The sequence below is a fragment of the Silurus meridionalis genome, chromosome 4, assembly GCF_014805685.1.
Source record: "Silurus meridionalis isolate SWU-2019-XX chromosome 4, ASM1480568v1, whole genome shotgun sequence".
Taxonomy (NCBI): Eukaryota; Metazoa; Chordata; class Actinopteri; order Siluriformes; family Siluridae; genus Silurus; species Silurus meridionalis.
In genome coordinates, this window is record NC_060887.1 from 26,843,044 (window position 1) to 26,868,331 (window position 25,288).

Consider the following 25,288-nt stretch of genomic DNA (forward strand, 5'->3'; position numbering starts at 1 on the left):
ATTAATCATATTTGTGTAGTGGGATAAAAGTACAAGTACACAACAAGAATAGAAAACAGTTATATACACACTTTAGATTGTAGGAAATCTGTTAAAGTGACCCAAGCTAAAAAAAAACAAAAAAAAAACAAAACAGCAAATATACCTAATGAACTGGCAGTTGAATTTATTTTGGTATGTAAGAATTGTGTTTGTTTGTCTCACTTCTTCCAGGCTGAACTGCTTTGTGCAGGGCAGGTCCCACAGGACTAGAGCCATGCAAAAGCCGATGAGAAGGCAGGATGGAGACAAACGCTGCTCCGAACACAGCTTCAGGGGCCGACGTGTAAGCAGCCAGCACTTCACCAGTCTCTTTGCCACCCAACTAACACAGGAAGAAAAAGACAAAAAGAAAGAGAAAAAAAGAAATAGAGAGAGGGGGTTACATATAAAACAAAAACAAATTGTTCGCCAAGATTATAAGACTGAAAACATAATAAGGAGAAACATCAGTACAGTTTGCAATTAATAATTTTCCATTGTAAAGTACATCACTTGTACAAGAAGGCTATTTGCAGGATGTCACGGTGACGCTGGACATATCATCCGTCTCAGCCCACCTACACTCTCTACTTGCTCAAACGTTTGGAAATGAAATTAAGGATTTAATAAGCAAGGCCACTGCTAACTGAACATATTTCATCTCATAAAGAGATGGAGGAAAAGCAGCGTGCGTAGCCTTGAGCTCAGGCTGACACAAAGTGTAATAAAGTGCACAAAACGCAATAAAACGTTCAGACGTCATGATGTAAATTCATGGGTACAAAGACTCAGAACAGTTAAATACAGTGAGAAAAGATGAATATAGAGTAAAAAAAAAAAAAAGGAAAGGAAAGGCTTTTCAAATCAGGAGAAAGAGCAGGCTCACCCTCAGCACATGGTCGAAATAGCAGCCTGAGCATTCCCCAATCCAGTTGGCCTGCATCGCTTTCACACCATACCACTCTGGGAGATCCGCCAAGGCATCCAGGAGAGGCTGCAAGATAAGCCAAAGCAATATACATGCAGCTTCGGGAAAAAATAATAATAAATAAAAAGAAGGTGCTTAAATGGAAATTGCAGAGCTTGGTTAACCTCAGCAAATGCAAATGGCTGTCAGAATGCATAGTGCGCTTTTGTTGCAGTTTTATTTCATAGCTAATGATCTGTAAATAGTCATTTGAATATCATTTACCATTATAAAAATGTAGTTACAGCAACACAAAAGCACACAGTCTTAAAATAAGCACACACTGTCTTTAAGTAAAGCAAATCGAAAATAACTGTCTCCTTATCCACTCCTACACAAATGCACTCCAATCCACACACACACACACACACACACACACACACACACACACACACACACACACACACACAAACACACACACCTCTGACCCAGACGAGCAAAAGACTCCCAGAAGAAGCCGAGGGACAGTGAGTTGGAAGGATGTGAACACTGGCACAGGTGAATAACAAAAAGGGAGCTATGCATAATAACGATCATGGGGGCCAAGTGGCTCAGCTGGGCTGAAAGGCAGTGAAAAGAGAGGATATGAGCAGTCGCTGCTGCCTGTTGTGATATCTCTCTCCTCTCTGTCACTCTCCATTACCACAACAGGCCCTGAGGGGTTTGGCTCCCCAGAGGAAAGGCAAATACAAAATAATTGTCCGTACCCTACGACTGCTCCCGGCTTTGCCTTTCTCTCATTAATGGAGACAGCGTGCACTCTCACAGGAGGTAAAATGGGTCAGGTGTGTGGTCTCGCTGGGAAAGAGGCTGTAGATCTCACCTATCATTTCTGCCATTTACCTCAAGAAGATGGTACTACAAAGCTCTTGTAGTGCAATGGAGACCCACTCGTCTCTTCTGGAAACATTTTCTATTGTTAACGCTCGTGTGTCATCTCCTCACTATAATTAGTGATATTGATTAAGGGGGGGCAATGAGGTGAAAATATCAATACTAATCAATACAATACAATATCAATCAATATCAATACTAATCAATACAATACAATATCAATCAATATCAATACTAATCAATACAATATCAATCAATATCAATACTAATCAATACAATATCAATCAATATCAATACTAATCAATACAATACAATATCAATCAATATCAATACTAATCAATACAATTTTTTTGATTGGAGCTTATTTATGTTTCCCAACCTTGAATAGAGTCTGCCATCATCATGCTTAATCCTGGTTATGGTGCACTTTTGAGTGATCAGATGTTATGATTTTTGTGCCAAACATATCTATTAAAATGCTGCCTTTGATTTTTCATGTCAATTTCTAAAGAAAATTGGTATCATTTTGGTAAGGCAATGTTGTCTATTTGTTCATGATGGACTTCATGTTGTTCTATAGCACATCAAATGATTGGGATTTTCTTTTGTAACAATTTTCACAGTGAGATACCATACCTGCTTTGAAATCTCTTTGCAGAGCTTACATGGATTTAGAAATGAGATGAAACAAAGTTGTCAAGAAAACACCAACGCAACAGCTGCTTCCTTATAAGAGGTTTATCAGAATCCTTTTATTGATGACATGTAATTTTGAACGTTAGTTTGAATGTGACTGGTTAATTCTGTAAACAGGCACATGCCCCATTTTAAGAGTGCACAACCAGGTTATTCTTATTTCCTTCCTAAATGATTTATAAGGTTTTATTTATTTAGAATTTTTACTGCTATACAACATCAGTGGTAGAAACATACCTGACATGATTTTTGTATGTATATACTGTATATATATATATATATATATATATATATATATATATATATATATATATATATATATATATAGTATATAGAGTAGCTAGAGCTAGCTACCTATATTAATTACTATTTTGCTCACCAAAGGTAATTAAAGTTTCATAGACCTCTCACAGTTTCCTCAGTCAGAGCTAAATGTGGCCAAATATCCAATCCAAGGAGTTGCGCAAATCAGGTGTCAAAAACAAATTAAGCCAGCCTCTGTGGCCTTGAACCACGGCACACAATCTTGATCTATGTCCTTCACTAAATGAAAGACGTCCACACTTTCTTATAAAGTTTCAATTTGGATTTTCAACACACATCTACGGGCACAAACCGTCTCTATGGAAACACATAGCCATTAAGCACTATAGGGATAAAGTGAATGGAACCATGGCAAAAGAGTTTATCAAAGGATGGTGAAGATACAAAGTATACAAAGAAGAAAAGTGTACGTCTGGGGACGTGTTATAACCACAGGCAATCATTTTTACACATTTTCCTGTACTGCAAAACCAACAGAAACACACTTAACTCAAACTTCACTTACTGTGGATGTCTAATGGAAGTTCTTGGCCAATAATTGAATATTTATGGCAGGGGTCACCAACCTTTTTGAAACTGAGAGCTACTTCTTGAGTACCGATTAATGTGAAGGGCTACCAGTTTGATACACACAGTTTTCAGTTTGATCTAAAATAACAAATTTCCTCAATTTACCTTTTATTATGTTATTATTAATAATTAATGATATTCATCTATGTGAAGACACTGATCATGTTAATGATTTCTCATAATAATTATCAACAATGATTTAACAAATTAGGAAACATCTATTTTTAGAAAAGGCCCGCGGGCTACTCAGGTGGTCCTTGCAGGCTACCTGGTGCCCGTGTTGATAATTATTATAAGAAATCATTAACATGATCAGTCATGTTGGTGACCCCTGGTTTATAAAAGTTTTAGAGAGCACATTCACCAATTCTTCATTTAACGTCGATTTCACAAAGTTTTGCAATGTCTGTGTCATTCTAATGGTTTTATTGTTATAGTAGAATGTAACCTTTAATTAGTATTCTGCATTCTACTTTGTTAACAGAAATTCAATTTAAATTGCGTTATATCTAAATTGTTTGTATTTATTGAAAATGCACCGTCACTAATTCACCTGTGTGTTACAATTTTCTGGTAAATGTAGCCCAGAAAGGAAACATATTTCAGTTCTAATCTGGCTTTAATGATAAAAAAACCAAAACAGTAATAATTAATGTTCATGGTTCAATCATTAATTAGAGAGACAATTAATGAGTAATGATACTTCCCTTATTCTCCTTCTTTCTGCAAACTATACTTACTCTGTCACTCAGACACGCACACACATCCACACACGCGCACACGTGCATCCACACAGCTCCACTGCTGTGCAAATGAAAGAATCTGTGAATTCACAGGAACAAACTAGCCTACCTTAACATGCCAAACATCTGACAACAAAGAAAAACATCTACATAACACAGACGCAGTTCTAGTGCTTAAAAATAACAGCAGGCACAGAAAATATGCCCCACATATGCCCTGAACAAATATAGCAACTGTCTACTTTAATAAAACCGACTTTACCTGTCAGCATCATAATAACAGTAGATTTCCTTACTAATAGCATTCCCACACAGTGAAAAGTTTTTCATCTGAACACGTGGACAAGCTCATATCTCAATTTGCTCGCACATCAAATCAGTTTTCCATATTGAAAATACTTAAAATGGCATTAATCCGTTCCAACCCAGCAAAATGACACTCCGTTTTTATGTTTCATGTTATTAAATTGGAAAATACATTTCTAAATAACAAATCTTGTATAAAAACATAATAGAAATAGTATGTAAAGATATAATAAGGTTTTATTCAGTGTATTTTCCTTGGAGATGAAACGACTTGAGCTAACGAAAACGCCGGTGAGGTGTGTGTGTGTGTGTGTGTGTGTGTGTGTGTGTGGAGGGGGGGTAGAGGCGATAAGCGGAGGCGGAGGGAAAACTCGTTTTTTACTATCACTCCTGTACACTACGTATCCCTAAACTTAAAAATTTTTACTTTTTATTCTTTGCTTATCTTAATTTTCATCACAATCTTCACTTTCTGGCTTCGCTTTGCCATCTAGCAGCGGCGTCTCAAGCTCATACCTCAATTTTTTGCTCGCGTAACAAAGCAAAAAATCTAACGAGTGACCGCTCGTACCTTCGAAAACTCGTACATTAATGCACTCGTAGATCAAGGTACCACTGTAGTTGTAAAAGGAAGGAGGAAGACAGTGAACAATTACTTTCTTGGTTGGCTACTGTTTAGATACAAGCCGTTGTAACGTGTTGAGTCTGGGTGATGGGAGAGCTCGCTAACTCCAGTTGCAACAGAAATCATATAAGCACAGACAGGTTTCCAAAACTCGTGCTTTTTTATTTTTCTTGGCAACAGCGTTACGAATTAGTCAAAGAAACTTAGAAATGAGCATCAGAAAATAATAAGGACATATTCCTCAGTCTTGAACACACGCAGTAATACCAGAAGAATGCAGTGGCATTCTTCCGGTATTTTTTCCCATACAAGAAACTAAACTAAATCAGAAGCTAAACGTGGGGCTTATAGACAGGTGCGGCTTATTTATGTTAAAAATAAAAATCTTTGTTAAATTCATGCGGCTTATATATGGGTGTGCTTTATAGTCCGGAAATTACGGTATATATATATATATATATATATATATATATATATATATATATATATATATATATATATATATATATAAGCTGCAGGTGTCTACACTGAAACTAATGAACTTTACACAGGCTTTAACGAAAGACACTAAATGCAATATGTTGCGCTTCTATTAGGAGCATAGCGGTATTTTGGGAATAGCATGCCACTGCATTCTTTCGGTATTACTGTGTGTGTTCAAGACTGAGGATTATGTCCTTATTATTTTCTGATGCTCATTTCTAAGTTTCTTTGACTAATTCGTAACGCTGTTGCCAAGAAAAATAAAAAAGCACGAGGCCCTACTCAATGATAAAGTATCCAAGCTGAGATACATGGAATTCCAGCCTTATATCTACACTTTGAGGACATCATGTTACACTTGCAATCAGGGAGCAAGACCCAGTCAAATCAGCTGGCTGCTGTGCGGGCTCTTTTAGTCGAAAAGTCCTGGAACTGAGAAGGACATGCTGGATTTGACATGGCACAACTCTATAGACCTCATAAGCCGAACAACTCAAACGGTGCTGCTTGAAAGAGCGATGACCTGCATGAGGCACTGCTCCGTATGTGATTGTAGGAATGAGTGCTGATTGCCAGTTGAAAATCCACACTAGTCCACGTAACGTTATTCAGCCAGAACATGGTCATTAAAGTTCAGTGAACAAGCAGAGTCTGTGCAAGTACTTCTGTAGAAACACTGCTATTGATGAAGCAGGATTGGATTCCACCACACCAGAAAGCACAATGTCACACGGTATGCAGGTAAAAAAAAAAAACTTTACATTTTGAAATCCTGGGATGAATTTGATTTGATACAATAAGAATGATTACTAAATAACAACATTTACAGCATTGGATTATATTTTAACAACATGAAGTTTTAAGCTTTCGTTTTTCAAGCGATTTTCAAAGGATTTAGACATATTCCTATAAGCTTTACTGTAGTAAGGAAAGCTGTAAGTGGTAGCTCAGTGGATAATATGTTGGACTTCTAATCGGAAGGTCCACAGTTCAAATCACAGCATTACCAAACCAAAACTGCTGGGCCCTTGAGAAAAGCCCAAAGTTGTATAAATATGATAATTGTCGCTCTGGATAAAGGGGTCTGCCAAATGCCATAAATGTAACTGCAAATGAAAGCAACAGCAGCAACGACAGCAAAAATGAAATAAGTCTGTATAAGTTCTACAGAAATCATCTGGAGGTTGAAACCCCAACATTTTTATAAAAAATCTGATTTAGTCTATCTTGAGAACTCCCCTCACCTAATGCTTAAATAGCAATTTAGCAGAGAAAAACCCTGGAGAACTGTTCACCCAGACATGACTCCGGATGAACAGGAACAGAGCAGGCCTTTCAAGGTTTTAGAATTTAATTTCTTGATCATTGCAAGAAGGCCAAAAGAATAATATGAGAAATATGTCATATCCTAAGTATATATTGGACTCTTGAAGCAAGACGCACACAGAATATCTGGCTGTATCTACATCTGTCTGTCTAAATAACAAACATATAATGAAATCCAGAAGCTTTTTTTTATGGCCAAAGAGAAAAACGGAGTCTGCTGCTTTAGCTTTAATGTCATCAGAGAAACCACTTCGTAAAAAAGCCACATTAGTAATATGAAGCATAAGTACATTTTACCATTTACAACTGGCAAAGAAGGGAGATGGTCCATTAAGATGTGTGAAACTGGCTGCTTGACCACTAAGAGACAAAATCACGCCAAGGCCGAGCTACACTTTGGCACTGCAACTACTTAAAAGACATAGCAGGAACACAGCGCTATAACACAACAGATCTCTGTAACAGCCAGATTGATCTCAGGCCAACAGGATGCTTCACAATCTTTCAGCAGTTTTCTGAATCCCCTTAGTCCTCGCACTTTAGTTGTTTTGTTTTTTATGCAAAGCACAAAACACTACATCATTATAATCTGTCCAAAACTACAGTCTTTAGGAGCTGTAATTGCAGTAAAAGCAGAACAAATTCCAGACAAGAATAACACATGACCTCGTTATATGACTGACAATAGCGAATACGGCAATGCAGTTAGTAAAAGCTAGGATTTTTTTCCCCCACACCTAATCACTATCCATTGTATCCATGATAACAGTATATCTGGGATCCCATAGACGAGGGTTTCAGCAATTTTGCTTTGATAACATTTTTTTTTTACTTGAAACATACAGCAGAAGTCTAAGGTGACTTGGGGGCAAGTCTGAAGGCTAATGTAAAATATGTCTCTGTAGAAATTGTAGAACATTGCCACAAATTATTCAGTTAAATTGTAAATTAAATTCTAAATGTATACAATGACAATAGCAACAATACCAACAATAATGATAACAGCTTTAGCAAGAAATTTGGTGTAAAAAAAACATAGATTTCTTAAATATGGTATTTATTTCCGAGTTGAAATTAGCAATTTTTTATTACAATCACATTAGTCTTTATCCAACAAGACTTTGAAGTCTCTATTAAAAACTCATGAATTGAAATGAAAAAATATTTTTAAAAAAATCAATCAATAAATAAAAAAGGCACATGCGCAGTAAACAAATGACTCGACTATCAAAAACCTTAATGCTGGCTTTTAATTATTATTAAATCTTTATTATTTAAATCTTGTTAGCAAAATAAAAAGTTTTGTGGGTGTCTTTTCACTGTCAGGGAACACACTGTGCACTTTAGAGTTGATTAACATATGCAAGTATGTAAATGAATCAGCTTTTCCAAAATCTTTAGTTCAGCCAAATACAATTTTTTTTGTTCAGTTTGGCTTTCACAAGCATTTACATGTACGGCCAGTTGTCTTAAGCCTGGATCTGGATAATTAATCCCTATCCACATCTATAAAAATATTTTACACAACACCCTCATTAGAAAACTCCCTTGACATCTGGAAGGTAATTAAATTATTGGACAGCCATGCTTAACATGGTTGTTTTTCCTTAAAGGTATTTCTAATGCCTAGTGCTAAAACCTTTTTCTGTTTTAAATATAGAAAAAAAATCATAGGAACAATAATGCCTATATTTATTTATTAGCAGAATCTAGGGTTAGATTTTTAAAAGAGCTGGGAGCAATACAACTGCTCATTCTATTACTATTTCTAGAAAACTAGAAGACTCATGTTATTGTGGTATATCTGTATAGTGAAAAGATGTTGCTTTCTACTTGTAGCTGATACTATTACAGCCCCTTTTAATCAACTTGTGAGATCAATGTCTTCTGCGGATATTTCCCTTGGATAACAAACTTATTCAATGCAAAAGATTAAATCTGTTGAAAAAGCCTTTCCAGGAGAAGACAGAAAATTCTGACATGGCCCAGGTGAACGTGAAGAAAAAAACGAAAACCATGTGTGCACTCCTTGTCCTCTTTTAGGTATTGATAGCTAGTAGTACTAGAAGGCATTTCTCTACACTATCACATTTTATTGTTTAATGATGATATTTGCCAGACGTACACATATAGTAATTTCTTTCTTTTTTTTTCGTGTATGGGAAAAAATTATGACTGTGATCATCAAGTATATTACAGGCATACAAAATCTTAAATATTGTTAAATACGGGTTTCCCGCAGCACTACAAACGGTACTTGTCACCAGACAGTGCTTTGACTTAGTTATTTCTTTTAGGATTAAAAATGGTCAGGTTGTATATTAACTCACCTTGGCATAGTTAGTGGTTTTGATGAACCACTGCCTGAGGAGCTTCTGCTCCACAAGGGCACCAGACCGCCACGAGCAGCCGTTTTCATCCACCTGCTCATCAGCCAGGACTGTCTGGTCCACCGGGTCCCAGTTCACCAGCGCCTAAAAAGACACACGCTTTGGTATTAATTATTTTTTTTAGCACTCAGTGAGCAAAGATCTGTGAGCTAACTAAAGACTCTAGATGTGTGCCTGTGCATTCACGTCTTAGGGGAGATAAAGTCATATAGTGCTCAGGGGAGAAGCTGCTGGGAACACAGCACACAGGAAGAATGTATATGTTGCCTGGCAGGAGAGAACATCTTCCCACTCTTTCTTAGAGATCATGTTTCCTGCCTCTGATTTCAGGTGTCCGTCAAATTTCACATCTACATTTAATATACATAACGTGTGCCAATATATCTGTATGCGATGTAAGGAATGGCAATAAAGCCTACTTGACTTGACTAATGCAGGCACAAGCCGTACTATTCGAGCACGCTTTCACACACAGGCCTGTGTATATCTCACACCAGGGAAGAGACAGAATAACAGGAAACCTTGTTGGAGGGTATACAAAAAACTCAGTGTTTATTTTTCAGACAATAGTCCCTTATGTTCTAGTAGGTAGGTTCCATCCAATGTTCCCACCACATTCTCTTAATTTGTAAACAACACTTTCACAATGTGCACCCCCCCCCCAGCATTGCACCCACTATAATTAGACATAATACAATAAATATATAATTCTCTGTTTAAAATTTTTTATTTTTTTTGCCTAAAATATGAATAAAACTATTTTTTTTTGGCTTAGAAATAAATTCTATCCATAAAAAGTCCCTAAATGGCAAGTCATAAAAAAAAAAAAACAGCTTGAGTGAAACATCCTCATGAATCTGGTTAAGCAGATTGTGCTAAGAATTTAAAGTCACTCAGTTTATTTATTATTATTCTAAAATTGTAGGAAATAGTAATGAACCATGAACAATTTATGTGGTGCGCATGCCAAATCTTCTCTGCGCCATCTCTAAGTCTGACATTTATGCTCGGAGAAAAGGATATAGTCAAAAGATTGCATCTGTTCTGGTAACACCTTGTGCTTTCATATCTTACCTCTTTCTGATAGGCCAATCCTGCTTCATAAAGCTTCACAAACAGGTACTGGGTCCACTTGTAATAGTCAGGCAAGCAAGTAGTGACTTCCTGCCAAAGGATTGTAATTAAAACCAAATTATCAGAGCAACTTCATACATGCACTCACTTAAATCTGTTTTTTTTACTTGTTACCTGGAATATACATGTGCTCATTCACACAACACACATCCGAATAATCCATCAGGTTAGCAGATTATTCATGTGGTCATGTACAGTACAATCCAGTTTAGTTTAACATCTAATACCAGATCAAAGGTACTATCAGATTTCATGAAATCAGATTTTGGTTGCAGTTTGAATTACATTTATATGGGGAAAAAAAATAATTGTGCATATAGACAAACAAATTCGACAAGGGTTGTGCATCAACATAGCCAAATTGAGCAAGAAAACCAATCTATGAAATATTTTTCATTAAACAGAGTTGACAACTAATTTGTTGGTAGCCCATTTATCACCATTGCTTTTCTACTTGGTCAATAAAACAATTTAACTACTCAGTAGCGACTTGACAGTGGTGATGCTTTCACTAGTAGAAATGTATTTAAAGTAACAGCACTGTTACTTGTAGTGAAGCTATATATCCGAATACTGACCGGCTCACACAGACAATTATTAGGTTGTTTAAATACATATAAAAGAGTTGATAAAATAAATAAAGTCTGATCTTTTACTTGTGGTTACTTAATAGAGTATTTCATACAAACACACACTAATGTAACTCAGTGCAGTCAAGATACATTGCTGATACTAAAAAGAACATATTTTCTCTACATGCGCCAAGTACGGCCAGGTGTTAGCTCTGGAAGGATTTTGAAGGGCATTATTTCTGTTAGTACTGGGAATACCAGCTGTCTGTTCACATGGTAATCAGTCACTTTCTCAAACATGTGCCTTAGGAAGCTTCATGGCAACAATAACTCAAGCTTCGGAGTCAACAGTTGAGGTGATGAAATGATGCAGGTTTAGCAGGCTGTACTGAAAGCTGTGTGGCCCCTCACCTGTGGAGAACCACACACACGTGTCAGATTTCTCCCTACTCACCCTGTCCCAATTAAAGCACAGCCCCAGGCTGTTCAGCTGCTCCCGCATGGACAGGATATTACTGTAGGGAGAGTGAGAATGTAAAGTAAAGGTCAGGGACGACAAGGAACTAACACGTTGATGTGTGTAGGTGGATGAATCCTAACGGTAGCTGTGTGTTTGTCAATGTTATTATCAGCACTTGCTTATAAACATATCATTTCCGAGACTCATTGCAAAAGGAATCAATGACATCACTGGGCATGCCTCAAACAGTTTAAGAGAATGACAAAGAGCATGTGTGTGTGTGTGTGTGTGTGTGTGTGTGTGTGTGCACATGAGAGAGAGCAAGAAAAAGAGAGAGACACACTATGGAGAAAGAAAAGGTCAGAGAACAGCGAACACTTCTATTATTACAGAATAGCAATCAGCAGTACTGCAGAGCTTTGTCTCATATTTGACCTCGTTCTATGTACACGAGCATACAAACATACGCATGCACACACGCCACAAATATTATCTAAGTAAACGATGCTGTGCAGGCATCCATGGTATGACAAACAGGATATTAAAAATACAAACAAAAACAGATGAGAATAGAGAGCGTACACAGTACTACCTCCTGGTCCAGTGCTCAGGGTCGAGGCCGCGCTCGATGGCAGCATTCTCAGCAGGAAGGCCGAAAGCATCCCAGCCCATCGGGTTCAATACCTGCCATTAGAACACAAGCATGTTTCAGATCTATGTCTAAAATGGTGCTAGAGGTGAGGATTTGCCCAAAGGCAGAAGTTTCATCATAGCTCCAGTAGATCCTAATGATAAATCTGCCTCATTACCGTAGTATGGGCTTTTAAAGGAGTAACCTTTTGCACAATGAAATAAAGCCCTTATGAAAGGCATTTGTCACTCACAGACAGAGAAATAGTGTAATACAGTAGTTTTGTATCAGAAGTGAAGTGTCATGTCACACAATACACATTCTTATACAATGTACAGTACCATTCCTTGTAAGAAAACTAATCTGTACAGTGATGCAAAAAAATGGTGATGGAAGAAAACTGTCACTGAATAATGAACAATGCCGACAATGACTCAGTGTACCATTAAAAAAATACATAAATCATTAATGTTTACATTAATGAAACACTCATTTGTCTTATCCTGTAATGATCAAGTCCCCCACCCCACATTTCTACCCCATCTCTCTATCTCTCTCTCTCACTCCATCCACTGGATAAAATGTCCTCTTTGCTTATTGTTCTAATTAAACTTGGACAATGAGTGCAAAGAGTTCTATTTTTAAGCGTGGTGATCCAAAGAGGGAGAGAGAAGCTAAAAGAAAGTAAAAGAGAAAATGAAAAGAAAAAAACAGAAGGCTTGCAAAAAGTACATAAGGAAAAAAAAAAGATGTATAGAGAAAGGGAGGGAGCTAGAGGAGACTTTGTCTCTGAAAGGTTTGCCACTCGTGTTGAAGCGGAGGAGAATCAGTATCCTTGGTAACTGCCTGAACCTCATTTGTTAAGCAAAGCTGTTCGCTACGAAGCCAAGAGGGTGCTAAAACTCCACTGTACCAAGAAAAAGGAACAACAAGGCAAACATGAAAAAAATATAACACAATCTGTGCCTGCTAATTAGATTAGGGTGGAGATGGCAGCACCACCACAAGACAAAGTCATTAGGACCAGCAAATTAACAATCAGTGGGCAAACACGCACTCACATGCTAACTCGTGTCACTCCCTACTATTTAAATTATCTTGCAATTAAACAAACAAAATAACAAAGTACAATAAAAAAAGGTTAAAAGTGGCACATAGCCCAATATCCAAAATCAGAATGTTGCCTTTACAGCTGGAAATCATCTTTAAAATCAGCTTACACATGCTCAGAATGTGATGCAGTGATATGACAGAACCAGCTGTATTTTCCCCCCTTTGCTTTGCTGCAGCTACTTTCATCTTTTGTGTTTTTTTTTGTTTGGTCTGCTGGCTCTCCTTTACAGGCTGTAAAGGAGAAGTGCGAACTGAAAGAAAATCAGTTGATTTTATTTATTTTTTTCCCACTCTGACTTTTATATTGAACTGAACTGAGCCGTCTTGGTGGTGTGGCGCGGGTCAAAGCACATCCGCTGCTACTGAAACTAATGCGATTTTCCAATTACATCATCATTAAGATAAGGGGGTCTCTAGATGCTGTTTTCTTTCATCTGAACTAGTGACAGTACATCCAAATCAGTTCATTACTGAGATGGCACGCTTCTATCATGTCCACATTTCCTGCTGGCTCTGTTAGCTGACTCACCCTCACATCAGGACTCCACATAAAGCATCAGGCCCACTGTCATGGGCCACGTGCCAAATATTTGATCACACAGCAACAAAACACACCACCATGTTAAGAGAAAGCAGCATGAGAGGGTTTGTTAAGCCAGAAATGGAATCAGTTAAAGAGACTCCTCATTATATTCCCTTGTATATATTTGCACCACATTTTTTATGACACTCAGTATATTAAAGAAACAAAACAAAACAAAAAAAAAACAAACATAAAACCTTAACACTGTCTGTTGCAGGAGAAGGAGAAAATTATTAAAGATACAAATGTGAACTAAAATGAGAGGAAATAAGTCATTTCCTTACTGTGCAACTACTAAAACTTTTAATATATGCGAGTAAATGCTTGAGATGCAAATTGATTCTCTGAGATTAAGCAAACAAGTCAGTTATGAATCACATGATCATCAGTCAGTGATAGATCCAGGTGAATAAATATTTAATATCTATTCAGAGTCAACTTCATCCATAAATATTTCTTAGGTTGTTCTGTATTTTCTTTATTCTTGTGAGACGTTTGTGCAGGACTGATGTCACTAGAGGACATTGCGAACACAGTTACAATGGCATTTATTAGTGGGGAAAAAAAAAAAGAACAAGCTCAAACAGAAGTGATAATGAATAGGTTTTGGTGTTATCTCCTAAAAACAAGAAGCAACAAGAGATTCTTTTCGTACTCTTAATTCTCACTTTACATATTCAATTTTATGAGAATCCCAATGTAAAACTAGAGGAGACAGCAAATGTTGGACTCAATGTTGCAGAACACAATGCAGCTGGATGACAGTTGTGCAGAGATGCAACAGATTTGAATGTGCTATTAGCATAAAAGTTAAAGATTTGACAGCATTAAACTGAATTGTTGGCAGAGTATACAGAAGGTGATAAGAGAGCTGGACAGACTATAAGACAAAAGCCCTGCTGTATGGCTCTTTTGAGGCAGACATCAAAATGGGAGGTTAAATCGCAATGCCAGGACTATTTACAGATAGTCAGACACTGTTTCTAATAGAGAAAAAAAAAGTGAAAACAGACTAACACATCAATGAAGTAAGTTTTAACCCAGAAAAGTTAATTCAAAATTTTATCATTAAATCATTATTTTGCTACTAAAGACAAGACGAATATAAATGCTGTCATTCAGGATGGATTTTTCCATTAACAAGCCACTAATCCCTTAATAACGGTCATCAGATTGCTGATGGACTCTTGCATGGAATTGTAGCAACTGCAACTGTTAACCAAATGGAGTCTTGGGAAATTACAGCACAAACACAAACAACCCTGTTTCTGTTCGATTATAATCCCATGATTAAGTTCACAAAGCCCTTCGCCCTTCTTTTGCTCCCTCTTTACCCTTCCGTAATAAGGAAATCTGACTGAGCAATGTCAGGCTCCAATTCAATAAGAGGCTTTGGGGCTGGTGCTGCAGCTGCTGCTGCGCCCGTGCCGACACTCAGCCCAGGTCCATTAAGCCATCACCTATACAAAGCGCTGCATTTACAAAGCCCAGCAGCTGCTGCATGTCCCTGACATGAGCATGGAGCGGACAGCACTGGATAATGAGATCATTTAAAGGCCAAACTGAGGATGTGTTTGAAATCCAGGTTGAGTAACAACAAAAAAAAAAGTGGGAAGAAAAAATGCATTACAGAATTATGTAATAAATACAGCCCTCTCTGAAAACATTTGAAATGTCAAAGTTCTATTGTTTTTTTGCTATCCACTGAAGACATTTGGGTTGTTAGTTAAAAACATTGAATGTCAAGATAGATAGAATTTCAGCTTTTTACAGATATTTGCAGGGGGGCGGGGGGTTCTCACTTTAGTCTCAATTTTAGGAGTTGAAACGCAGCTTAATTTCCCCTGATTACATCTTTTGTTGTGTTTGTAGCATGTTTCGAGTCATTCTTTTGATGCATGATAAAGATGCTACCAATTTGACTGGATGAATTTCTCTGTTAATGTATTTCTTTGCTAATAGCCTTCTGATTCTTAGTGCTGATGAGTAGTTTGCATCTGATGAGTGCTTTGTAGATTGGCCTCAATTGGAAAAGCTTTGTTACTAATAGTACCAACGTGTTTTATTTATTTATTTATTTTACGTTTGTCCTTATTCCTGTGAGATTTTTGTGTGCAGGACTGTCACTAGAGGACATTGCTAACACAGTAACAATGGCATTTATTAGTGAGGGAAAAAAAATAACCAAGCTCAAACAGAATGAATAATGATTAGTTTTTAGTGTTATTTCCTAAAAACTAGCAGCAACAAGAGCTCTTTTTTTTTTTTTTTTTTTACAGTTAATTCTCACCTATACTTTTCACTTCCATGAGAATCCCAATGTTAAATTGGAGGAAACAGCAAATGTTGAACTCAGCTGGATGACAGTTGTGTAAAGATACAACAGATTTGACTCAGCTAGCAAGCATTATGATTGTGTTAGTGGTATTAGCATGGAAGTTGAAGCTTTGATGGCATTAAACAGAACTGTTGTAGTAGAGTATAAAGATGAGAAGGTGAGAGGTAAGAGAGCTAGACAGACAGGTAGTGACACTGTGGCTAATATAGAAAACTGTTCAGCAAAGTGAAACCAGACAAACACATAAGAGCTCTTACAATGGTTGACATTAACCGCTATTGTTATCATTGGCCAACCCGTTTCATAAATGGCTGTTATTATGCAAGTGTTTTATTTCATTTTCAGGACATGACAATTTGTTGTATCGGTTATGACCTTTGCATAAGCATTTTTAAATGGCTCGCTTTTTCTCCCATAAAAAATGTTGATTTATCCTTTTTTTAAACAACAAAAACAATCATCTTCACAGGTGAAACCTAGAGCTCCAACAAAAGTACACCTGGGCAAATATTAACACCTTTTTCCAATTTTTGTAATCACATACAAGTAGTTTCCCTGGTGGTCTAGTGGTTAGGATGCGGCGCTCTCACCGCTGCGGCCCGGGTTCGATCCCCGGCCAGGGAACCAACCCCAGCCACTCTTAGTGCCGGTCCCAAGCCCGGATAAATGGGGAGGGTTGCGTTAGGAAGGGCATCCAGCATAAAAACATGTGCCAAATAAAACCTGTGGATGATCCGCTGTGGCGAACCCTGATGGGAAAAGCCCCAAAGTTTTTACATACAAATAGTTTATTCAAAAAAGCTGTTAAACACAGAGGTAAATTTCAGGAAACGAATGCTGAAATGTTGTTCCAATACTGGAGGAGACTGTGTATCAAGCTAATGATAAAATGCTATAGATGTTAGAGACCAGTCTTAACATTTTAATAAGCGGACTAGTAATCAGAAGTGTGAGTTCACATTTCTTCCATTTATACAGATGCCTCTAACTTGCAATCACCATGATCAAGAGATATTAGCACAAACACCTACACTGTCAATTTAAAGCACAGTTTGCAAAAAAGCTTTCAACCAAGCAAAACAAACATTATGTATATACTGTACATTATGTATAGTACACACACACAGTATATAATCCCATATATATTTTGACATAATACAGTACATACAATTTTATACCAGGATCAAAAAGGTGAGTCATGCTGTGTGTGTGTGTGTGTGTGTGTGTGTGTGTGTGTGTGTGTGTGTGTGTGTGTGTGTGTGTTTCTGTGGCTGTGAGTGTGAAAGTCAAAGTGAATAATACAAGTTTTTGTGCAAATTGTCCATATAGCAGCTACCTTATGACCTCTCATGCGTTGAAAGTGGGCAATGGTGTCACTGATGGTGTAGACCCTCACATGACCCATGTGCAGACGTCCAGATGGGTAGGGAAACATTGACAGGACATAAAACTTCTTCTTGGTGCACTGAATAACAAAAGAAAAGAAATATTAAAGCAAGTTTAAACTTTCTATATATTGCATGTCGCTGCCATATGATACTTTGGCAAACATCTCATAACTGAAATGCACAAAGAGGAAAACTGACTACCTGTCTACTTTAAGTTTCAAGTGAATAAAGTAACCAAAAACAGCAAACTCAGACACACTGAGAGACAAGGTTATTGAAATGAAGAGAGACTTCATGCAAACAAATGGAGATTTTAACAAGGTTGTTCCAGCATTCATCATCAAACCTGTAAAAATATTCGGAATCCTTCATTCAGTTTATTTATGGCTTTTTCATTTACATTTGTTACGTGGTAAGCCGTCATCTAAAAAAAACGCACGTTTTATGTAATGCAAATCTGCAAAATGGTGTTATCATGCATATAGATGTGATCTTGTAAAGACAGACAGAGAGACAGAGAGACAGAGAGACACACACACACACACACACACACACACACGCACACACTTTAAGAACTTTTAATGATTCATAAAGGCTTGAAGAAGGCTGCTGGTTCAGGAAGCATTAATCAGCTCAGGTCATGAGACGCCTGAATTATTCACAGGCTTCTAAAACGACAGTAAAACTGCTCCAGCACAAGCTTTGTAAAAGATCTGCACTAAATTCTCAGCAAAATACTACATGTGACAGGGGAAAAACACCTCAGTTTAGAATTAAATGTGGGTTGAAAGTGTAACTAAACCTTTTGACAGTGGTTCATTCAGAATTTCAGAGATAATGGCATGGCAGTGCAGTATCACACGTATTAGATGAGTCCCTTTCTTTCACACACGGTGAGAAAAGCACACTACACTATCCAAAATAAATGAAACACCACATGAAACTTCAGGCAGACCGGAGAACCATTTATATATGTCAGAAGGCTTTAATGATCTGGAGATAGCTGTAAGGGATAAAGTTTTTTTTTTTTTTTTTAGAAAAAGCAGTGACCATGACATTAATTACAGACTAACACTACAAACAAGCTATTCATCTTTTACAGAGTCAGGTTAGGATTTTTTTTTCTGAAAGACAAATGAAGTATAAAAAAATTAAATGATTATTTAAATGGATATATTAGAGGCGCATCATCAAAGTAGAATGTTAAGGTGTATTCACTGTCCATTGTGCTTATCTTCTTTTGTAGATATATGAATTATCGGAGCAGATCGGAGGAACCCGTTTACTTTCCACATAAACATCTTTCAAGGCCATCTACATTAAACAATACTAATTGGGACATCTGACTTTACCAGCCATATGTGCTTCTTCTCCAAACTGTTACCACAAAGTTTAATTGGACACAATTGTATTGGGTATATTTGGATATGGCATTAAATCTTCACTTCACTTGATCTGTGCCAGCAGGACAATGCCCCTATGCACGAAAAGACCCCCATGAAGAAATAGTTTACATGATTTGGAAAGGAAGATCTTGAGTCACCTGCTTAGACCTCAACCCTGTTGAATACTGTTGGGATAAACTAAAATATAGACTGCACACCAGGTCTCCTCACCCTACCTCAGTAGCTTACTTTACTAATGCCCTTGTGGGTGAATGAGCACAAATCTCCAGAAGCACAATACCAAATTTGGTGGAACATCTTCCAAGAAAAGTAAAGGTTGTTGCAACAGTAAACGTGGACTAAATGTGGAATGGGATGCAAAACTAAACACAAAAAACACAATTCTTATGGTCAGGTGTCCACAAAACACACCATAATTATTTCTTGCAACATATATGGTTTTAGTTTGACCCACATGCCTCTGTGAGATGCAAGTTGCATGTAAACGTGAGCCCTCATCTGTACAAAATCCATTAAAATCATAATCTACAACAGTGCTCTGATTACGCAGCCTGTAATTGCAGAGCAAAGTGTGTTTATGGTAATGATACCCATTACACCAGCATGGAGAACTAGAACATACACAAATAGGCTGTTTGTCTTATGTGATATTTAAATGAAATGTGTTCTCATACTTCCCAATAGACATTCTTTACCACTGAACTTGTCCTCAACCATTTCATATTATAAACTACAGAACCATACTAGAATGTTCTTTGTGTGCCCTTTTTCTATCAGAAAGCAAGTGGTGTAGAAAGACAAAGAAGTATTACTTGCTTGCTCGCTAATCCCGTAAATCAGGATTTCATGCACTATTGAATTACTCGAATACTCGAGTAAAATGTAAATAAAAACAGAATGCAATGATTTGCTAATTTCTTGAACCGATATTTTATTCACAATAGAATATAGAAAACATATACAATGTTTAAACTGAGGAAATGTTAACTTTTAAGAAAACACATTAAAAATTATTTTTTATTCGATGATTATGTGTCAAGAAATTTGAAACATATTTTTAACAAGACAATGCTAATCTGCATACTGTATCTATTACAACAGCATGGCTTCAAAGTAGAAGAATCCAGTTGTTGAACTGGCCTGCCTGCAGTATAGATTAAAATGTGGCACACCATGAAAATAAAATTATGAGTAGGTCAAGGTACCACTGTAGTTGTGAAAGGAAGGAGGAAGACAGTGAACAATGACTTTCTTGGTAGGCTACTGTTTAGATACAAGCCGTTGTAGCGCGTTGAGTCTGGGTTAAGGGAGAGCTCAAGTTGTAACTCCAGTTGCAACAGAAATCATATAAGCACAGACAGGTTTCCAAAACTCGAGCTTTTTTATAAGGACATAATCCTCGTCTTGAACACACGCAGTAATACCGGAAGAATGCTGTGCCAGGCTATTCCCAAAATACCGCTATGCTCCTAAAGGAAGCGCAACATATTTCACCCGTTACACCGTGTGAAACGTGTCTTTCGTTAAAGCCTGTGTAAAGTACATTAGTGTAGACGGCTTATAGACAGGTGCGGCTTATTTATGTTAAAAATCAAAATATTTGTAAAATTCAGTGGGTGCGGCTTATATATGGGTGCGCTTTATATTCTGTAAGTTACGGTAGTCTACGTCTGTGGTGTGTGAGAATCAGGAAATAATACACCAGTGGTAGATTGAAAAAGTGGTGCTATGACAATAAATAGGTTGATGGGCTAAAAACGAGCAATGAGAAGAAAAAATATTGATCATGTCATCAAATAGATTAAAACTAAAATATATAAGAAGTAGAAAGTACAGATATTTGTGTAAAAAAAAATCTATGAGTGAAAGTAAAAAGCTGAAATAAATAGTGAAGTAAAGTACTGATACAAGAAAAATCACTTACCGTGATTTCCGGACTATAAAGCGCACCCATATAAAAGCCGCACCCACTGAATTTGACAAAGATTTTTTTTTTAAACATAAATAAGCCGCACCTGTCTATAAGCTGTCTACACTGAAACTAATAAACTTTAATGAAAGACAGTGTCTGTTACACGGTGTAACAGGTGAAATATGTTGTGGCTCCTTTAAGAGCAGAGCGGCATTTGGGAATAGCCTGCCGCCGCATTTTTCCGCTATTACTGCATGTGTGCAAGACCGAGGAATATGTCCTTATTATTTTCTGATGCTCATTTCTAAGTTTCTTTGACTAACCCATAATGCTGTTGCCAAGAAAAATAAAAAAGCACGAGTTTTGGAAACCTGTCTGTGCTTATATGATTTCTGTTGCAGTAGCCAACCAAAAAAGTCATTGTTCACTGTCTTCCTCCTTCCTTTCACAACTACTTCTCTCGGGAGTATATCTTTTGGCATGGTCGTGCGTAAAAAAAAAATAAGTTTTTTCTCCCGATGCCGTGCAGCTCAGAACACAGGTGAGGTGCGTTTTTTCGTTTCCGTTCGAAATTTCATTGGTCTAATGTTATGTCGCTCAGTTTTTTGGCTTGAAGTTTGTGAAACCGGGAAAAACCCAGGAAAAATTCATAAATAAGCCGCTTCGTCGTTTAAGCCGCGGGGTTCAAAACGTGGGAAAAATGTAGCGGCTTATAGTCCGAAAAATACGGTAAGTACAGTTACAATGGTTTTGTACTTAATTTCTTCCCACCATTTTTTTCTCTCCAAACAAAGTGTTTCAAGTTCACCTCAGAAAGTTATATTACTGTCTCATCAGGACAATCTTTTTTTTTAAACATGCATTTAATTGCCGAACATGTTATACATGTTTTACTTAGAAATGGCTTCTGCCTGACCACTCTATCATAAAGTCCTGATTGCTGAAGTATGTCTGAGATGGTTATTATTCTGGTTCTTCCATCTCTGCTAAAGACTCTTTTAGAGTAAACATTGGGTGTCTGGTCAAATCTTTTATATGTTAAAAGCATGTTTTTGCATTCTCATTATGGATTGATTTATAAAATTAAAAAAATTTTGATTTCATACATTTTAAACAAAATCTACAATAAAATCTTTTAACATAACAGAAGGAACCTAATAACTTTTGACCACACTGTAAATCTGTTCTACAGTATTTAATTTACAGTTAAAATGACAAAAAAAGGTTTTAGATTAAACCCATTTCACAATGATAAAAGCTGTAGACTACAGGTGCATCTCAATCAATTAGAACATCATTAAAGAGTTGATTTATTTTAGTAATTCAACACAAAAAGTGAAACTCATTATATACATTCATTAAACACAGACTGATATATTTCAAGTGTTTGTTTATTTAATTTTGATGATTATGGCTTACAGCTAATAAAACCCCAATGTTCAGTATATCAGAAAATTTGAATATTAAATATTTTTAAGACAGAAATGTTAGACTAGTGAAAAGTATGAACATGCACAGAACTCAATACTCGGTTGGGGCTCCTTTTGCATGAGTTACTGCCGTGGCATGCGAGGCGATCGGTCTGTGGCGCTGCTGTTATGGAAGCCCAGGGTGCTCTGATAGCGGTCTTCAGCTCTTCTATGTTGTTGGGTCTGGTGTCTCATATCTTTCTCTTTACAATACCCCATAGATTCTCTATGGGGTTTAGGTCAGGTGAGTTTGCTGGCCAATCAAGCACAAGGATACCATGGTCCTTGAACCAGGTAAACCAAAAGTCCTGTTGAAAATTGAAATCAGCATCTCCATTAAGCTGGTCAGCAGAGGGAAACATGTAGCACTCTAAAACTTCCTGGTAAATGGCTGTGCTGACCTTGGACCTGATAAAACACAGATTAAACCACTACCAGCAGATGACATGACTCCCCAAACCAAGACTGACTGTGCAAACTTTACACTGAACCTCAAGCAACTTGGATTCTGTGCCTCTCCTCTCTTCCTTCAGACTCTGGGACCTTGAAATGCAAAATTTTCTTTCCTTTCATCTGAAAAGACGACTTTGGTCAACTGAGCAACAGTCCAGTCCTTTTTGTCCTTTGCCCAGGTAAGACACCTCTGACATTGTCTCTGGTTCAGGAGTGGCTTGGACACAAGAAATGCGTCAGTTGTAGCTCATGTATACGTCTGTGTGTGAAGGCTCTTGAAGCACTGACTCCAAATGCAGTCCACTCTTTGTGAAACTCCCCAAATTCTTTTATGAGCTCCTTTCACCTTTTCTACCACATTTTTTCTGCCATTTAACTTTTCATTAATGTGCTTGGATACAGCACTCTGTGAACAGCAGCTTCTTTAGCAATGACCTTTTGTGTCTTACCCTCCATGTGCAGGGTGTCAATGATCAAAGTCATGAACTGTCAAGTCAGCAGTCTTCCCTATGATTGTGTAGCCTGAACCAGACTGAGACACCATTTAAAAGGCTCAGAAAACCTTTGCAGGTGTTTGGGTTTAATGAGCTGTTGACACCACGAGTCTCCAATATTAAACTTTTTCACAATTTTCTAATTTTCTTAAATTCTGAATATTGGGTTTTCATAAGTTGCAAGCCATAATAATAAAAATGTAAAGAAATAAACACTTGAAATATATCAGTCTCTGTGTGATGAATCTATATAATATACAAGTTTCACTTTTTGTATTGAATTACTAAAATGAATAAATATTATATTGTATTCTAATTTATTGAGATGCACCTGTAAGTGTAAGCCAAACACCCTTACAGTTGTAAGTGGGTCAAAACTTGTCAAAACTTCCAACCCACTCTGATTGGCTGATTTGTCAGTGTGTTCACAATGAAAATACAAGAACTAGGACGACAAAGTAAAGATCTGGGAGGGAGAGTGTAATGTGAACACTTTTCCAGCACATTCCTGCAAAGTGTAAATTCACAGAAATCCATGAGTAGCTGAACAGATTTTGAAAATAAGTTGAAGAATGAAGCTAATTATACCTGATAATGAATGGATTACAATATAAACCTTTCTTTCAATTATAACCTTGATAACTGCTGACATAATGTGATTCAGTGATTTACCTGCTCCTTCATGTCCTTTTGCCATTGCTCTTGGATGCGCGGATGCCACCAATTCTCCGCCCTTCGCCTGGTGTCTGCCCTGTAGTCTCTCTCCCACACTCCACTTTCACTAAACACACTCCGAATGCCAGGCCTGATGGCAGACGTGGCCTGGACGAACCAAGGATGTAGGCATCCCACTCGCTTCAACAGTCCCACAGAATACATAGCACCCTGGCAAGGCATCGTGAACCTGGAACAGACAAAGAAAAGCCGTTAGCATATACAGTACAAAAGAAATTAAGTATGGCATAGAATATTAATAATATTTGTTGTTATTTAACTAAGTAAAAACCCTGACACTGCGATTAAAATACACAAGTTTGACATGATTGTTTAATGAAAAAAAATGTAGCTGCTACCAAATTTTTGTAGTATAAGAAGAATAAGATGTACAGCAAACCACCCACTGTTTATAATTTTCCCCTTACAGAATATCTCATCATTTATTATGTTATTATTACATTCAAGAAGGAACAGAATAAGGAAGCTTTAACCCTCTGTGCACCAGGGGCGCTGTATCATGGCTGACCCTGTGCTCTAACCCCAGCTTCCTATCACCGCTTTAATATGCGAAGAAAGAAATTCAATGTATATATGACATATAATATCACCAACTTTGACCATTTTTAGAAAGCCTGATATTTTAGACACATGAGAGATCCAAAAGTAATACAAAAGCATATAAAGTAGCTGCTACTTTGTAGAAAGTAAAAAGGTGCTCTTATAATCTAGAAATGGTGGCAGTTTTTAAATGCTCACTTGATGGACACTGAATTATTGAACTAAAGAACTCAATCCCTGGAATTCCACAATACCCTCATACCAAATGAAAAAACATTTTGAATTTATGAACCTCCAAGTATCATGCCATGGCCCAGTGATAAATTTGCCAAAGGGTGAACCAGAGTGTGAACGACCTGTTATTAATATGCAGCGGATTCACTTATACTCTGGCCTGATCTGTGCATTCCAATTTAGGAATGAAAACATTCTCCTTCATTTATCTATTACTCTGTAAACACTTAAAACTTTTCACAAAAATGAAATGATAGTCTTACTCTATGATCAGAAAAGCATCAGCAAACACATCGAACTACTGCACTGTAAATCCTCCACCATCACAAACACGTCAACACACTCAACCAACAGGCACTAAACCCAGTCTCATCACTGTGTGTCACTATGGCAACATGGGATACTGTAAAGGAATTATTAAGCAATCACCTTGGAAACTAGAAATTAAATAATAAAGCAGTAACAATCACTATTCTTAAGGGATCATAAAAGGAAATTGACTTTTTTTTAATTAGCCTTTACAATTTCCATTACTTTTTTT

General features: G+C 37.1%; 1 protein-coding gene and 1 non-coding gene across 2 annotated transcripts in view; one reads left to right on the plus strand and one right to left on the minus strand.

Moving 5' to 3' along the window:
- lars2 (leucyl-tRNA synthetase 2, mitochondrial) overlaps window positions 1–25,288 on the minus strand; it is a 50,468-nt gene that overhangs the window by 24,016 nt on the left and 1,164 nt on the right. The window contains exons 2-9 of the mRNA XM_046846800.1: window positions 23,911–24,142; window positions 17,453–17,581; window positions 12,044–12,135; window positions 11,446–11,506; window positions 10,360–10,449; window positions 9,226–9,369; window positions 908–1,015; window positions 205–364 (exon numbers count right to left, since the gene is read on the minus strand). Coding sequence (XP_046702756.1) covers window positions 205–364; window positions 908–1,015; window positions 9,226–9,369; window positions 10,360–10,449; window positions 11,446–11,506; window positions 12,044–12,135; window positions 17,453–17,581; window positions 23,911–24,142 — 1,016 coding nt within the window. The remainder of the gene's footprint in view (window positions 1–204; window positions 365–907; window positions 1,016–9,225; window positions 9,370–10,359; window positions 10,450–11,445; window positions 11,507–12,043; window positions 12,136–17,452; window positions 17,582–23,910; window positions 24,143–25,288) is intronic.
- trnae-cuc lies at window positions 16,669–16,740 on the plus strand. Its single transcript has one exon. It is a non-coding gene; the product is annotated as a tRNA-Glu (tRNA).